Source organism: Lissotriton vulgaris, chromosome 4_1, assembly GCF_964263255.1.
Source record: "Lissotriton vulgaris chromosome 4_1, aLisVul1.2, whole genome shotgun sequence".
NCBI classification, from domain to species: domain Eukaryota; kingdom Metazoa; phylum Chordata; class Amphibia; order Caudata; family Salamandridae; genus Lissotriton; species Lissotriton vulgaris.
This window is the reverse complement of record NC_141691.1, coordinates 1,394,875,037-1,394,891,678: the sequence shown is the minus strand read 5'-3', so window position 1 is coordinate 1,394,891,678 and position 16,642 is coordinate 1,394,875,037. Positions and strand designations below refer to the sequence as shown.

The following is a 16,642-nucleotide window of genomic DNA, read 5'->3' as shown; positions in this document are numbered from 1 at the left end:
GCCTGGGCGTGTAAGCTGCCCTTTTTGCTCCCGAGCCTGCGGGGGAGTGTGGGCCGGCTCTGGAGTGACACGGCAGCGCTTTGGACCGCATCGGCGCTCGCGTCCCCCCCCCCCCCCCCCCCCCGAGACGGAGACACCGGGGGAGAGTGCGGCTGAGCAGCGCCGGGAGTGACGTTCCCGCTTACTGGGCCGTGTCTGGGCCTGGGTTCACCTTGGAATACGGGCCCGATCCTTGCCGCCTTGGGGGCACAGAAGGGATTGCCGAGCCCCGGTGATGTGGCTGACGGAGTTCCTGTGAGGGGGCCGGAAGCCAGAGAAGTCCGGCGCTGCAGTTGCGGGAAGTGAGGAGGCGGGGGGTTGTAGTGCGGGCCTCCGCTTCCCTGAACCCTTCGGCGGCCGTGCCGGGCTGCGGTGACGCGGGCTGTGGGGCTGTGACCATGGCCGAAGGCGGGACTCTGTGTGTGGTGAAGCTGACGGGCTGGTCGGACCGGCCCTGGGGTCTGACCTTGCCCTGGATCCTACGAGGACCCCCATCGGGCCTTAATATCGCCCCCCACAGTAACGCTCTTCACCCCTTTGACCCACAGTGACTCCTCGCGTCCCCCGTTGCCTTGGGGGTGCGGGGGGAGGCAGGGGCTGGGGGACCTGCAGCAGGGAGAGGCGGCTGGCCCAGGACTAGCCTCTTACGGCGGTGACAGCACTCACTTTCTGGCGGCAGAGACTTTCGCGACGTGGCCCTTCTTCTTTACTTGCTCTGGGGCCGACGGGCCGGAGAGCCCAACTGTGGGGACCCGGCGGGCTTCCCGCTCTGCTTTGACCCCACGGTCTGAGAAGCCTATCAATATCCAGTAACTGCGGGCTGAGGGGTGCACTGCGACTGGGGGAGGGGCAGATCGGTTGCTGTGTCGGGTGGCGCACGTGGGTGCCTGTCCCCCCCCCCTTCCTCTCTATTAGAAGCCTAGGATCTTGCGGCTGTGGACTGTGGGACACCCTGGCGCTGTGAACCAGCCGGGACCGCCCCGAGGGCCGCCATTGCCCCGTGGAGTGGGGTGGCCTTGAGGAGCGGCCGCCCCCCTTTGCAGTAGGGGAGTGGGAGGAAGATCGGCCACCATACCGGGTGACGGGGCTGTGACGGAGGCGATGTTGCGTCCCCCAGCCGGGACCGCCCCGAGGGCCGCCATTGCCCCGTGGAGTGGGGTGGCCTTGGGGAGCGGCCGCCCCCTTCGCTGTAGGGGAGTGGGAGGAAGATCGGACACCATACCGGGTGACGCGGGGCTGTGACGGAGGCGACATTGCGTCCCCCCCTCCCCCCGTTCTGTACCTCCAACTGCCTCTTTGGGACCATGCGGGGAAATCGCGCTACTCGGGCCACCACCTCCTCCACCCAAACAAGAATGGACCAATATACCAGGCCCGACCGAGAACCGGCGCCCAGGTCCGTGGCAGCACATGAGGCGGCCGGAGACGACCTCTCCACTATCCTACAGGCGATCAGTGCCTCACAGGCCTCAGTGGAAACCAAGATCGGGGAAGTGAGGATCGATGTGGCACTGATTCGACAGGACCTCCATGACGCCACGGCCCGTCTTACAGAGGCGGAGTCTTGTCTTTCCACGGTAGAGGACGACATGGGCACTCTCAAATCCCAAGTGGCCCGCCTGCAGACGCAGACCGCGGAACTGCATTGAAGGGCTGATGACGCCGTAAATAGGGCCCAGAGAAACAACCTGCACCCCATGGGTTTTCCGGAGGGTGTGGAGAAGGGGTATATCGATACCTTCATCGAGGCAAGTGTCCAGACATGGATCCCAGAAGAGAAACTTCCCCCTGGTTTGCGGTGGAACGTGCTCCCCGCTCTCTTGCTCCCAAACCCCCTCCTGGAGCTCCCACTCGCCCCATAATCCTCCGTATATTTAATTTCCGCAATAGGGCGCAATCCTTGAAGCCGCCAGGGCGCTGGGTCCACTGCACTTCCAAAACTCCAAAATTATGGTCTTCCCAAATTACTCCAAAGAGGTGCAAACTCAACGCCGGTCCTATGACGAGGTCAAACAATAACGCAGGGCTATGTGCCTCAGCTATGGACTCCTTTTCCTGGCTCGCCTAAAGGTTTTTTTCCAGGACAAGTCCTTTTTTGACACCCCGCAGGCGGCATGGACCTGGCTGATGGAGGAGCGGCCCCTCTCGCTGGTCCGGTCCCCTCTCCAGCCCAGAAAACAGCGATCCAACCCGGCCAGGTCCCGACACTCCTCGATTAAGACCTCGAGCCAGAGGGCTTCCTCCCCTGCCCTGGTGTCTTCACTTATCGACATGGGTAGCGTCCCAGGCTCAGAAGTCACTTGACGGAGGGCCATGTCGGACTCGGACTTGTCTGGAAGCCCCGTGATCCGTGGCTCTGGTGGAGAGGAGGGGGTGTGATCCGTTTAGAGGGTTGCCTACCGCCACTCCACCCTTCGCGGCCTGCTGTAGCAGACTGTCCCAGGCCTACGGACGGGGCTCCTCGCTGGCTCTTCTGGATGTTCCGGCCAGGGTTAACCTTTTCGTTGCCATCCTGCCGCTATACCACTCTGTAACTTCTTGTTATCCATTTCATGTTAGCTACTGTGGGCATGCATCTGTCTACATGGAGGGAGGGGGGTCCTCCTGAGCCATGCTCCTGGTTGACTGTTGCTAATCGTTTTAGAGTAGCGAATCACCTCTTGGTGGGGAAGTTAGTTGTTGGGGTTTTGGGGCGACAGATTCTTCAACTTCAGAAATGTAGGGTGGGGGGAGTTGGGAGGGGAGGGAGGGACGGGGGACAGTTGTTCCTCGACAGTTTGTTTTGTTTAGTCGCCTACGGGCCGCTGGTTGCAGTTCTCCTTGGTAACTATGTCTCGCCGATAGGTCCACAGCTGACACGCAGATCACATTTCCCACTAGTTTGTTATTTTTGGCCACCATCAGGGGCAACTGTCGGCAGTCGTGCTTCCTCCTTCCCCGGCTTTCACAGTTGACAAGCAGAGCACCACTTTCCGTGGGCCCCCCGTTTCCGAGCCTGCATTTGGGTGGGTACCCTCCTCCGGTAGGGCGTGGGCCCACGTAAATATCTGTCCCTCCCTGGTCCATTTCCTTCGATGACGCACACCCTCACTAGACTTATCCATATCCTTTCCTGGAATGTTAATGGCCTCTTGGACCGCATCAAGCGTACGGCTGTCCTCCGCGCTGCTCACCTCCACGCAGCAGATATTCTTTGCCTCTAAGAGACGCACCTCTTAGGTACACAATGCAACTTCCTAGCCCGGTACGGATTCAATAGGGTCTGTCATTCCGGCTTCACATGATGCTCTCGGGGGTGGCTATTTTACTAAGGAAGGGTCTCCCCTTTACCCTGGCTACAGCCAAGACGGACGTACAGGGCCGTTATGTGGTAGTCTTGGGTACCATAGAAGGGCACCCCTTGAGCCTCCTCAGCCTTTAAATTCCCCCGGCACTCCTGTCTCTAAGACTTCGCCATCTTACACAAGTAGTCTCCTCCCTCCCGCAGGGTCTTACGGTGGTTGGGGGGGATTTCAACGCCGTTCTGCAGCCCCTGAGTGATACAACGGGGACCCCATCCGAGGCCCGTGTCACCTCCGCTAGGATCATATCGAGCTAGTCCTCTGCCCTGGGTCTCTGCGACGTGTGGCAGGTTTGGAACCCCCGTGGGGACCAGTACACCCGCACGTCAGCAGCCTACCATACTCACTCCCGCATTGACATTTTCCTGAAGTCGGCCACAGACTGCCAGCTGGTTTCTGATGCTGCAATACTGCCCAGGGGGATCTCAGATCACTCTCCTATCTCCCTTCGGCAAGGGTCTCCTCCGACGGGTCCACAAACTGTTTGGTGACTGAACGCCTGGTTCTTGCAGGACACGGAGTTCATGGAGTCACTTGGTCAGGAACTAAGTGACTACTTCTCCACCAATGCAGGCTCGGTTCCCTCGCCGGGGACACTGCGGGAGGCTGGTAAGGCCGTGGTCTGGGGAGTGGCCAGAGGATTGGTCCACGCGAAGCTATTGGAGCAGACGGCCCAGCTTGCACGGCTGGAATTCCGGGCGGCGCAGCTAGAAGCTGCTCAACTCCCTGGCGATCAAGGGGATTCCTCCCGGCAACTGGCAGCAATTTGCGAAGAGATCCGCCAGATCTCGTTGGAACCAGCCAAGATGCGTTGGCGCTCATCGGTTGCTGGCGTCTATGGGTGGGGGGGATAAGAACTGTAAGCTCCTCCATAACCTTGTGTCCTACCTCAAAGCCAACCGTATTATTCCCAAGGTCCGTTCACACACTAGGGCCTTCCAAGTGACGTCCGCGGCCTTCACGCACACTTTTGCTACCTTCCACGTGAACCTCTACACTGATCGTTCCCCGGGCGCTCCTTTGGCTGCTTTGCTAGAAGGGACTGGCACCCGATTGCCTTGTCTACCTCAGGAGACTGCAGAGGCTCTGGACCGCCCCTTTACCCTGGAGGAAATCCAGGATGCCATCTCGCTCTTACACCCTGGTAAAACGCCTGGTCCCGAAGGGTACCCTCCGGAGTACTATGCGGCCTTCTGGGATATTTTGGCCCCCCAGTTGCTGGACCTCTACCGTCATGTGGCGGAGACAGGAGCATTCCCTCCTGAGTCGAATGTCGCCACGATAGTGGTTATTCCGAAAACGCAGCCGCCCTCCTTGAGTTGTGCAGACTACCGCCCGATCTCATTGATCAACACGGAGATCAAGCTCTTCGCTACTGTCCTGGCTCAAAGACTCTGACCCTTCCTGCAGGACCTGGTCCACCCCACCCAGTGCGGGTTCATGCCGGCTAGGGGCACTCGCCACCGCATCCGTCGTCTCCATTTGGCGTTGGCCCACCGTGGTCGGCTAACCTTGTACCTAGCCCTGCTTTTTATAGATTTGGAGAAGGCATTCGATACGGTGAGTTGGGAATACCTGCTAGATGTGCTGGACAGGATGGTATTTGGTCCCTCGTTCTGCCATCTGATTAAAGCTCTCTACACCAATCCTCGAGCCCGTGTACTCATTAACGGAGAGCTCTCCGAGGCCTTCCCGATCCGGAGGGGCACGCGTCAGGGGTGTTCCCTCTCACCACTCTTGTTCGTACTAGCGATGGAGCCCCTGGCGGCACTCATACGACAGGACCCACTTATCCGAGGTGGAGCCTGGGACTCGAGCCAAGTGGACAAGATAGCCCTATATGCAGACGACGTACTGCTATATTTGGCGGACCCGAATAACTCTGTCCCCAGGTGCCTGGAGGTTCTTTCCGATTTCGAGCGGGTCTCGGGGCTTCTCCTCAATGCGGCAAAGTCCACTCTGGTCCCACTGCATCCCTCCAGAGAATGCTATGAGTAGCAATCGGATATCCCCCTTAGGAGATATTCGGTCAAATACCTTGGCGTCTGAGTAGCTCTTCTACCTGAGCTCAAGTGGGCCTTGAATGTTACGCCTTTGTTCGTCAGGATGAAGGCGGATCTCAAGAGATGGCATACCCTTACCCTAAACCCCCTGGGCAGAAGTGCGCTGTTCAAAATGATGGTCCTCCCCATTTTCCTTTACATATTGCAGAACATTACTATCCATCTCCCGGGTAGTTGGTTTCACGAGCTTGACGGCGCCCTCACCCGGTTTCTCTGGGGGAGGGGCGGGAGGCCTCGCTTATCCCTGGCACACTGTTGTATTCCCCCCTTTGACGGGGGTATGGGGGTGACCAATCTCCACCTCTACTATCTGGCTACGAAACTCATCGTCATCCACGACTGGTATGCAGGCGGCTGGTCCGACCCTGCCTATCGCGTGGAACTTAGTATGGCGGACTTCACGCAGGTCCAGGCGCTTTTGTACGGTGGCCCAGTGCCACGGCCTATGACCCCGGTCACCAGGACGGTGTTTCTGGGCTGGCGCACGGCCCTACGTCACGTGGGGTGGGACGGGAAACTCACTTGTCAAACGCCACTTTGGCATGGGTCCTGGATCCAGGAGGTCTCGTCCCTGCAGGGGTTCCGTCGGTGGGACCTCATTGGCATTTCAGAACTCGGAGATTTTTGGGTGGGGGACCACATCCGCTCATTTGCAGACCTGCAGCAGCGCCACGCCCTTCCTCACTCCCAACTCTATAGATACCTGCAACTTAAACACGCCCTTTATACGCATGTCTCCCCTCCTGTCTCCCTTCCAGAGTTTAGCCCGTTGGAGGCTCAGGTGATGATGGGGAACTTAGGACGGGGGTGTGTCCTGCATATACCGGTCCCTGGTAAACAATGGTCCTGCCTCCCTAGATCGGCTCAGGGCTAGGTGGGAGGGATGGATGGGCCCCCTAGAGGAGGCGGATTGGAGGGATGCCCTCATGGTACCCAAAACCCTGACCACATCCTCCAAGTTGCTCCTGGTCCAACTGTACTACCTACATGCGGCATACCTCACCCGACACGTTTATTTCAGGCCTGGTTGAAACCCTCCCCAGCATGCGCACAATGTGCCTTTGCCCCTGCCGAATGTTATCACATGGTATGGTGCTGGCTGGTGCCGTTTTGGTGGGGGGTGGAGCTTGAGCTTACAGAGGCCCTGGTGTGGGAGGTCCCCCATGATCCAATGCGTATGTTGTTAGGGGTGTTTCATGGCTTGGATGGCTCTAGGGCGGACAAGCGCCTTTTGGGGACAGCTGTGGCGGTGGCCAAAAGAGACATAGCAGCGCATTGGTCCCAAGCCAAGGTGCCTACTGTGCAGAGATAGAGGAGGAGGGGAGTGGACTGGTGTGGGATCCAGGAGGAAGCCCTATTCGAAGCCCGGGGATGTCCTGACCTGTTCGGCAAAGTGTGGGGTAAATGGTTTAATATGATGCCACCATAATGATCTGCCTTCCCTTTAATTCCAAGTCTCACTGTAATTAATGTATGGACTGCTGTGTTATACCCTGATGGACCTCCCCTCTCATTGTCGGCAGTCGGTCCTGCCATGTTTTTCCCAATGATTACTGAACTGCAACCAATGAATTCTTCCTGTTGTTGTAAATCCAATAAAGTTGATTATCAAAAAAAAAAAAAAAGATTTTTACAGAGTAAAAGGAGTTCATGTTGTAGGGGGTCGACGGCGTTTTTAACTCAATTATTTGAGTTCATCTTCAGGACAAACATAGGTGAGCACGCTGAATTGGGCTTGAATGCTGTTAATTTAGCATCCGGGGTTGTAAGCGCCAGTGAAACGCTACGCTCCTCTGTATTTGAGCGTGGGAGACTGTTGTGCAGAATCAATTCAGGAATAGCAGCTGGCCTCTGTAAGGCATCGTTCAGGGCCGAATATTTATTTTAACCGCATCGCTGCGGCGGCTTTTCCCGCTATGCGCGGCATTTTCAAAAATCCCGCGTAACGTGACAAAGCCAGCTCGTCATCCGCGCAGCGCAGGTAACGCCCATGACGAGCTGGCTTTGTCATTAGCGTCGAAGGGGTTAAGAGCATCCAGGGCACTTAATGAGTGCTCAGCGCAGGCTACAGCAGCAGCAGGACACGTTCCGCCCTTCATCTCCAGGTTTTCATTAAGTAATTGAATTTGAAACGCCGACATTTTTCACATCACGCTTATTGTCACTTATTGTGTGAGCACCTGAATATTATTGTTTTGGAATAAACACCTGTCATATACTGGCCTACATGTCCCTCCTTATATTACTTACCGCTCCTTCTAAGAATTAACTTCCTACTCTCAATCATAGTGCCCCCCACAGGGTCACTTCTGAATGGATCTTTAGGGCACACCAGAACTATTGTTTCCTAAAACAGCTCTCTCCTAAGTGTCACTCAATGTTAGTGTACTTGCCATCACAGTCTTTCCCTCCTATTTTCACTTGACATGATGTCAGTAATGCTTCCGCCCTATTCTCAAAATCCTGCTGCTGTCACTCTGTTTGTGTCTGGATGTCAAAGCTGTAACTCCTGTTGATGATATATCCAGGGTCATGCTGGTGCCTTGGAATACTGTTGATACTGCCTCTAGCTCATACTCGCTGACAGCCTTTGTCATTAAAGCAGCTCTTGACGTCAATGACTACTGCTGTCACTGCATGTGAATCATGGCAGTTTTGCTTTTGTCTATCATGCACAGAGCTCACATTTGATGAGGGCCCTTCTGTCAGCATTACTGCCATCACCTCCACAGACGTGGTTGGAGCAGGGAAACACCCAAAGCGAGGGTGTACAGCTTGGGCTGCTGACACCACAAATAAAGGGGGGGCTCCTCCAGGGCTTTAAGTGGGAAAAAAACTGGGGGTGCTCTAAAAGGGGTGGAGCTAACCTCTTAAAGGGGTGCGGCTTATCCAAGTAGGGGCGTGGTCTAAATAAAGATCTGTATGGATAATGCCATACACCCTCCCCAGAGGCGTAAGTAGAGCCAAATTTCGAGGAGGGGGGGCTAATTCTTCAAGCAATAGGCAGAGTGGTGCTGCAGGGGCTCTACAAAGGGGTGAAAAACAACAAAGCCTCGTTAACAAGCAAATGGTCTTTTAAAGGCCTGTGAAGTACTCGGGTGCGGCTGTGTGTGCTTGGAGGCTGGTTGCAGGATCGCAATCTTACACTTACCAAAAATAAGGTGCTAAATCTATGAAATTACAAGGTTCTTTTTATTATCCTTAGTTCCAGGTAACTTACCCAACAAACAAAGCTTTACTCAGAATGACTCTGAGATAGGTGCCTGAAAATTAATTAAAGAGAGGACATTCTGTCCTAAACTGTGATACTTCCCCACAGTCCTGCATCATATGATATAAATCTGCATGAAAGGATCTATAGTGTGCACCAAGGTCAGCGGCCTCATGATCTAGCCCGGCAATTCAAGCTGGAGCAAAATAAATTTGGTGCAAGAAAAAAAAAAAGGGAAACGGACTACCTCTGCGAGCCCCGACAAAAGAGCCCGATAGAGACCTGTTTTGAAGCCCCCTGAAAATAACCGCCGGTGCTCAGACCCTTGACAGACCCGGACCACTTAAAGCCCTGGGCTCCTCCCATCACATCCAGAAGACATTGCTCGGTGTGCAAGCCTAGACTGCTAACGATTTTGTCCATCTTCCTGAGGGAGAAAACCTAGCATGTATTCAGGTGGACGGACATGAGCCGTGCACTAGCCGAGGGTGCAGGCGTTGCTCACTGGCAGGAGATACAGTGGTCCGACAAAACTGGTGCAGCAGGGTCATGGCATGATCACACTTTGACATGCTTGGATGTCTCATTAAAATTCTGCAGCACTCCAGCGCATTTGTCACCCCGAGTGGGATGGGTATGCTCAGACGTGAGTCTCATGCTCTCCACACCACTGGAGTCCAGCTATCCTGGCTGAAGACGGCTGATAGCTTGAAACCGGTCCTAGGATGCTTGATTCTGGTCCAGGAAAGACATGGCTTGGCTGTTCGGGCTGGACTGTTCCCATGAGGCACAGGGTCAAGGCTGATTTGCATATGGCCATGTCTGAACTGGGGTGGTGTGGAGTGCAAAAAAACGATGGATTTAGGCCCAGATCTTTGTACTGGGGTGAATGTATGACATTGTTCTGCATTCTGTCCATCAATTGTTGTTTTCGCATTCAAGAAAACGAACCAGTGCATGAGCAGAGGTATAGCCTAGGTCTACATGCCCTTTTTAAAAACAAACTAACTTAGAGCTTGTATTTATGCATAAGTAAATGGCATTAAGCGGGCAAGGTCCAGCAGGTGCCCACATCCGGCAGTAAAAACAAATGGGTTTGGAAACCCATTCAGTCCCATAGCCTAGGAAAATAAACATTGCCAATGCCAATAGGACTGGCTTTAAAGGAATGATATACTGTAATGTGAAGCATTACAAGTAAATACCATGGTAATAGATATGTATTTGTGTGGAAGCAAAAAACTGAATAATCATATTGGTATAAGTTAAAAGGTCATGTGACGGTTGCATTGTAAAGCCAGACTAAAAAATCCATGTAATGACGGGCCTCCTCCCATCTGTGCCGCTGCTAGATAAATTATCTAGTTATCTAAGACACTTTAATAGCATTCCATTGTCATGTGTGTGCCCCTGGAAGGTCAAGTTTAATTAGCTACATAAATAAACAAAATAATCACAGCTTCTAGAGGTCAAGCACCTTTTTAGTGGAAGCACACAACTTCCACCCAATCAAAACATGTAATCCTTGCCCCCAACGTGTGGGCGGAGCTAAATCCCCACTTCACTGATGATCACATACTTGTCTGGCGAAAGCTGTGCTGTCAAGTTTAATTAGCTGCATAAATAAACAAAATAATCACAGCTTCTAGAGGTCAAGCACCTTTTTTGTGGAAGCACACAACTTCCACCCAATCAAAACATGTAATCCTTGCCCCCAACGTGTGGGCGGAGCTAAATCCCCTCTTCACTGATGATCACATACTTGTCTGGCGAAAGCTGTGCTGTCAAACCAAACCGTTAAAAAAAACAACAGGCTTGAGAGTGAAGGCAAGAAATAAGAAGGCTAACTTATTGTGTGAGAAAAGGGAGAGGGTCAGAGCCCTCTCAGCTGACAATCACTTGCCACCCTTTCTAAATTGAATTTTGCATAGTTAAATGCCCTGCCATGAAACCAGTGTGACTGACATCAATGTAAGGAAGAATAAAAGTTTGTGATCCTGAGCCGGAGATCCTTCCCAGGGAGGTTGTACGACACCATGAAAGTAATGCGCAATATCATGCAGAAGATCCAAGGGAAAACAAGAACATGCCTGTGAAAGGAGAGTGGAGAGCTCAGCATAAAAGTCCTATGCATCACCCAACTCACTTCAACACTTCATGTTAGTGGAGCAGAAGAGTGCACAATATATGTAAAGTACTGTAGGTTCACATGCCTAATACTAATAATATCAATTCATGTAGCACACAACAGAGACTTAATTGTTTATGAGTGCTTAATTGGTGTTCACACCCATCTTAGTGGCTGTCGTTCTATCAAGCTTAGGCTTCGATTATGAGCATAGTGGATAAAAAGAAACACAATACTTGCCCATTCCGTAAATACAGTTTCTACAGGTTTGGTAAATAGTGAGCGCTATATGTATGTATGTATGTATGTATGTATGTATGTATATATATATGTATGTATGTACCATGTCCTGTGGAATAGGTATTTACTCAATGTGTTAAATACCAAATGTGTGCTATTTACCAGGTGTGGAAAATACTGCACCCGGTAAATAACAGATGGGCAGAAGATTAGAAAGTTTCTGGAGTGAGAAAATGAATCCCTGAGGAGCAAAAACAGACAGATCAGCACACAGGAGGTCTTCAGGACACCCCAAAGCACACCAACACCTCTTTCCTCTGTGGGTGTGTGCAAGCAGTCAATTTGTGTGGCCAAAGCACTTTAAAACAAGACAAACAGAATCCATTGGCATCCTCAGAGATCACCCAGTCATCACTAGCAGAAACATGACAAACTCTACTTTCAGGTTAAGGAAATAGAGGTTTACGGATCCTCAAATGGAGATCCTTGCTAAGGAGGTGGTAAGACACCATGACTGTCTAATGTGACATCTCAAGCAGAAAACTCCCACCGAAAACAAGAACATGTCTGTAGAATGAGATAAACACAATCAATGCCGTGCCAACATCCTTGTGATGTTGAGAATGCGAATAACACACTCCAAACACTTAAATTCTATGTATGAAAGCGAGAGGCCAAGCACAAGCCTAAAAGCATGGCAACTGGTGGTAGCTGTCCACCACAGTTCTACCTGAAGCTGTGGGAAGAAAAAATGATGATCATCTACATGTCTAGAATGCATGACATGAGTGAAGGTACTAAGGTCAGAGGAGTCCAAGGTCAAAGACATGAGAGTTACAATGAAAGTCCATGTGGTTGTTAAAATGTTAGCATGGCTGAGAATCACTGCCATCATTTTGAAGAGTGACCAATGTAATTCGTTACACATATTCACATGCATACATGTATGTGCTGCCACATACATGTATATATGAAGGTTTGATTTGTCTGCCATTCAACAAGCAACAAAGTACATTGAAGTTGATGCATCAGCATATTATGACGTGGCATAGCATGATATAGTGACCTAGCTGTTCTGCTTCCATGGTTGTGTACTGCAGAATGAAGTGTGAGCTGCGGCAATCAAATTGTGAGTGCTCTATCTTTGCATAGCTTTTCATTTAGGTCTGGCCCTGTGGGTAGGTGTGGAATTTTGTTTTTTTCAGCTCAAACAGTGCATGTTCTGTGCTTTTGTGCATTGTTGTGTCACAAATTTTATTATATTGTTTTTCAGCTTTTCTCTCATTCCGTGCACTTTCAGGAACTTTTATCACCTGCTTTAGACTAGAGTATTTTAAGTAGGCCTGGTTGAAATTTAAATTACACTGGCGTAATTTCGAGAATTTCATGTTATGCAAAATCCTCGAAATGAGATCATTATGTCACTTTTTGTAATTATTCACCTTTTGTGGTAAAAAAAAATTACACCAACTGCATCATTCATTGTCAAAATTGACTGCAAACGCAGAATGCAAGAAGCTATTGTGAACAATGCTTTTGTTTTTATTTTTTGCACTTTTTGAAGAGAATTACGTCTTTGCGTCAAAGTTGGCACGAGGATGCATTTGCGCTAAACTGTAGTGCGAAATGAAAGATTTTCATTTAAAGGAAATTACATGTAATTATGCCATAATTTTGTGTAACTACTCAAAATCAAATTACACAAATTTGGCACACCTCAAATTTTAAATTAGTACTTTAAAGTATTTTCCAGTGTTCTCATAATTGTAAACTAGGTTCTACTTACCACAGGTCTTAATATCACATGCAGTAAATAACATGCACTAAATGGTGCAAGTGGACCACAGACATGCAGTATTTAGCGTATGCAAAAAAATCCCTCATGCAGTCGCGGCTACAATAAATCCCTCATGCAGTCGCGGCTACAACTATAAAAATATGGTAGGGCACTACGGCGCCAAACTCCCAATATACTGCTCCTCTGGTGAGCACCTTTATCCCAAATCGGCGTCTACGAGCAGCAATGGGAAGTGCTTCCTTCCTGCTCAGTGGACTCCAATAAAACCAATCCTGGACCTGCTCTCATGCCGAACGCAGCTCCAAGATTGGTGGAAGTAGGCTAACAGTACTCATTTTAAAGCTGTGGGCCAATGCCAGCAATCCCTGCATGCGCACTGCACATGTCGTGCTGACCTTAACATTGAGCCGGCCAACCCGACACGCGCACTGCAGGGGCAGCTGTAATCGTATTGCAGGATTCAACCCCGTCCCCTGCGCTTGCACTGCGGCGTTTAAGTAAATGGCTTTGACATGCTGTTTTACTTATTTGTGTGCACATTCTGCGCTCGCAGCAGGTAGGGCAACGCTCCTCCGCTCAAATGGAGGGGCCACCCCTGCCCTTGTGCTGTTTTGAACTAGTGATCATTGAGTTGGCTAACATGGAGTTGGGTAACAATAAACATCTGTTAATCAACACCAGGATGCCACTTTGGGGGTGAACGTGCACTTTACAAATGCACATGTTATGTTATATTATGTTATGTTATGATCAGACAAGTTGGAAAATCATGTGCTATTTGCCCTGGCCTAGCCTGCAGTAATTACCACTACCCATAACTCATAATCAAGGCCTTAGAAGACTGAAAGCTAGAGCTAGTTTTCTGGGGTGTCAAGCTTATGCCACCAGCTTTACATTCAGCTCTTGGCAGCATCTGCACACTTAACTGAGCAAACTTCCCAGCATTCGAATTTGTGACCTGCAGGTTACACCCGAATCTCTGCAACAACCCACTGAGCAACCTTCAAGGATTCAAACCTCTACCCAGCAGATTGAACAGAGCACATTGCAGCAGAGCTATTTTACTATGAATGAAAGTTGACACCTGCTGAATAAACAACTCTTCGGCAAGTGTCCTAACCCTCTCAGCTATATTACCACTTGATGTATTGGGCCTTCAGATATAACCATTAAGACACCTCTGGGGTATTATCGTTCCTACTGCCGATATATCTAGGCAATGCGAAGGTCACTGCTTTCAACTCATGTTGAAGCCAGCACAGAGCTTTTCATCCTTCTCAGGCTCATAAAATTAACGCCACTGAGGGGCGCAGCCATGAACACGTATTAATGGATGTTGCTAATTTATATGGGCGGTGCTTAAGTATCGGTATCAAAAGGTGGGAATCAAACAGTGGAATACTCGCAATGTCAATGGATTGTGCCACCTACATTTTCCATGAGCTATTTATTATGCATTGCGGTACGGATGGGTAGACGAAGAAACGTGCGACACAAATTACGGCATTCCTCACTGGTATGTAGACATGGTGATGTACGGGCACCTAGAGAATTAGAACTACCCAACATTATAGCAGTAGCAGGGCTTACAGAACCCCTCTGCTACGCTGCATATCTGCATGCCTTCCGATTACGTCATTGCAGTCCGTAATGGCATTATTATAGAACTGGAGGACCAAGTTCTCCACCCACACTATGCGAGAGGCAGAGGAGAGCAAATCTCTCGCAGCCACTCCAGGATAGACGATTCCTCGCTAAGGAACAATCGCAATTTATAAAATAGTATCCACAGTATACTAAAGCTGACGCTGCCACCAAACGACAACTTGTGGTTGCTGATGGTGATGTGCCTAATAAACACGTAGGTCCGCTGATATGCCCCAAAAATTGCTGGGAGGGTGCCACAAGTACGCCCAGTTTCTATCCCCAAAAAGCATATCACTTAGAAGTGACAGCTTCTCACTATAGACACGCAACATCAAATCACGAAATATTTTCCAAAACCACGAGAAAGTCAACATGGTGACCAGAGTGACAGCCATTCAGAAGATTTCAGGAGGCTGAGTAATTGGATATCGGCGTATGGGTAATGGGACGGTGAAAGTAAGGAGGTGGGCCTCCCACTCGAGTGACGCTCAGCAGATAGTGTGTTGAATGAAGTAAGCCTCAAAGCCCGTTATCACTGCACTCTATGCCTGAGAGAAGGGCTGGTTCAAAGGGGTGACTTTGCCCGATAACCCTGGGCAGTTTTCTTTCACGCCCCTCCCTGCTCGGCTGGCAGGACAGGCGTCTAAACCACCTCTCTTGCTGAAATAATACCTATGCACAGGAAGAGTTCTGCACGGATATGAGGGTCAGCGGGGCATAACCAGGGGGTGGAGGTGCGCAACTCACCGGGACCGCTGCTGCAGCTCCAGGGCGACGTTCCCCACCAGCTGCTCCGGGCTCCAGCAGGCCAGGGGTCCCGCCGACTGCTGCCTGCAGAAGGGCACGGTGGCGGCCAGCGGCATGCCCGGGGTGAAGGAGTTGATGCGGCCCCGGGTGCCCGCGGCGGCCAGCGGCGTCGCCACCACAGCCTGCAGCGCGGGCAGGCAGCTGGCGAAGGCGTCCTTCTCCTCGAGCTCCGGCGGGGCGCTCTCGGGGGGCGCGGGCGGCGGCGGTGAGGGGGCCGCGGGCGGCGGGGCGCGCGCCTCCTCCTCGTCGTCGTCCCGCGGGGGCCGCCCGTCCAGAGAGATGTTGCTGAGGAAGGAGAGCGCAGCCTGCCTGCGGCGGGGGTCCATGCCGCGCCGCCTCGGGGGCTGCGACGGCGGGGAGTCCAGGCTGCGGTGGTGCTGGAGCCGGGCACCACCGCCCATGGCGGCCGCCATACTCCGGAGCAACCCGTGCGGGGGGAAAGCTACTGGCAGCGCCCGTCCATGCCCGCCGCGGAGCGGGCACCAGCAGATAAACAGCGCAGGAGCCCGGGCAGCGTGCTCGGCCCGTGTGTGTACAGGGGGGAGGCGGCGACGACGACGCCAGGCCCTCCCTCTCTCTCGGCTCCCCGCCTCCCCGCACGCGCGGCTGGCCTGTGCCAGGGGCGCGAGCCGTGCAGCTCCCGAATCACCGCGGCGTGTGCGGGTCCACAGCCCCCCTCCGCACCCCTCCCTCGGGAGGCGACTTCTAGGCGCAGACACACCCCCTGCTCCAGAGCTGCCAAGTGCCAGGAGTAAAACAACAGCGTCACGTGTGGGAAGTGAAACCCGACCGTGTAACAAAACAAGCCACCCCACAGCCCAGCGTGGACTCGGAAAGCAGAAGAAACACCATTCCCGACGTGTTGTCTTCAAGTCTATCTTGGTGTTCAATCCAGGGATTTGCTCCCTGCTGCCAAGCGTCCCACCTAAAAGGCCAATGCAATTGCAATGTGTGAAGGAGAACAAATTTACTGTAGGAACCGACGACCGACGTACACCCTGGCACGGAAGGGACAGTCAAATGTTCAATATACCTTTAACTGCATGAACATGTCGACTGTGGCGCGAATTTTCTCCAGAGAATTATTAGCATTTGGTGACTAAAAAGTGAATCTCAAAAAGGTGTTTGGTTCTCAGTAGAGGGCAGCGAAAGGGGCGCGTCTGCCAGTGAGAAGCAAAACACGAGAGTTCCGCTCATTAAAGAAAATGAAACTCTAAACAACAGAAAACTACAACGTTGGGGGAACCAGACCTCCCGCCCAAATGAGGAAAATCACATCCTTTTTGTGAGACAGGATCTTGAGATTAACTGATACTTTATTGGAGCCATGTACAACTGTCAGCTGAGGTTCCGTGACCCATTTCTGCT

General features: G+C 51.9%; 1 protein-coding gene across 1 annotated transcript in view; it reads right to left on the bottom strand.

Annotated features, from left to right (window-relative positions):
• CABLES1 (Cdk5 and Abl enzyme substrate 1) overlaps positions 1–15,944 on the bottom strand; it is a 501,414-nt gene extending 485,470 nt beyond the window's left edge. The window contains exon 1 of the mRNA XM_086965640.1: positions 15,215–15,944. Coding sequence (XP_086821766.1) covers positions 15,215–15,687 — 473 coding nt within the window. The 5' untranslated portion in view covers positions 15,688–15,944. The remainder of the gene's footprint in view (positions 1–15,214) is intronic.
• Positions 15,945–16,642: the final 698 nt, after the last annotated feature.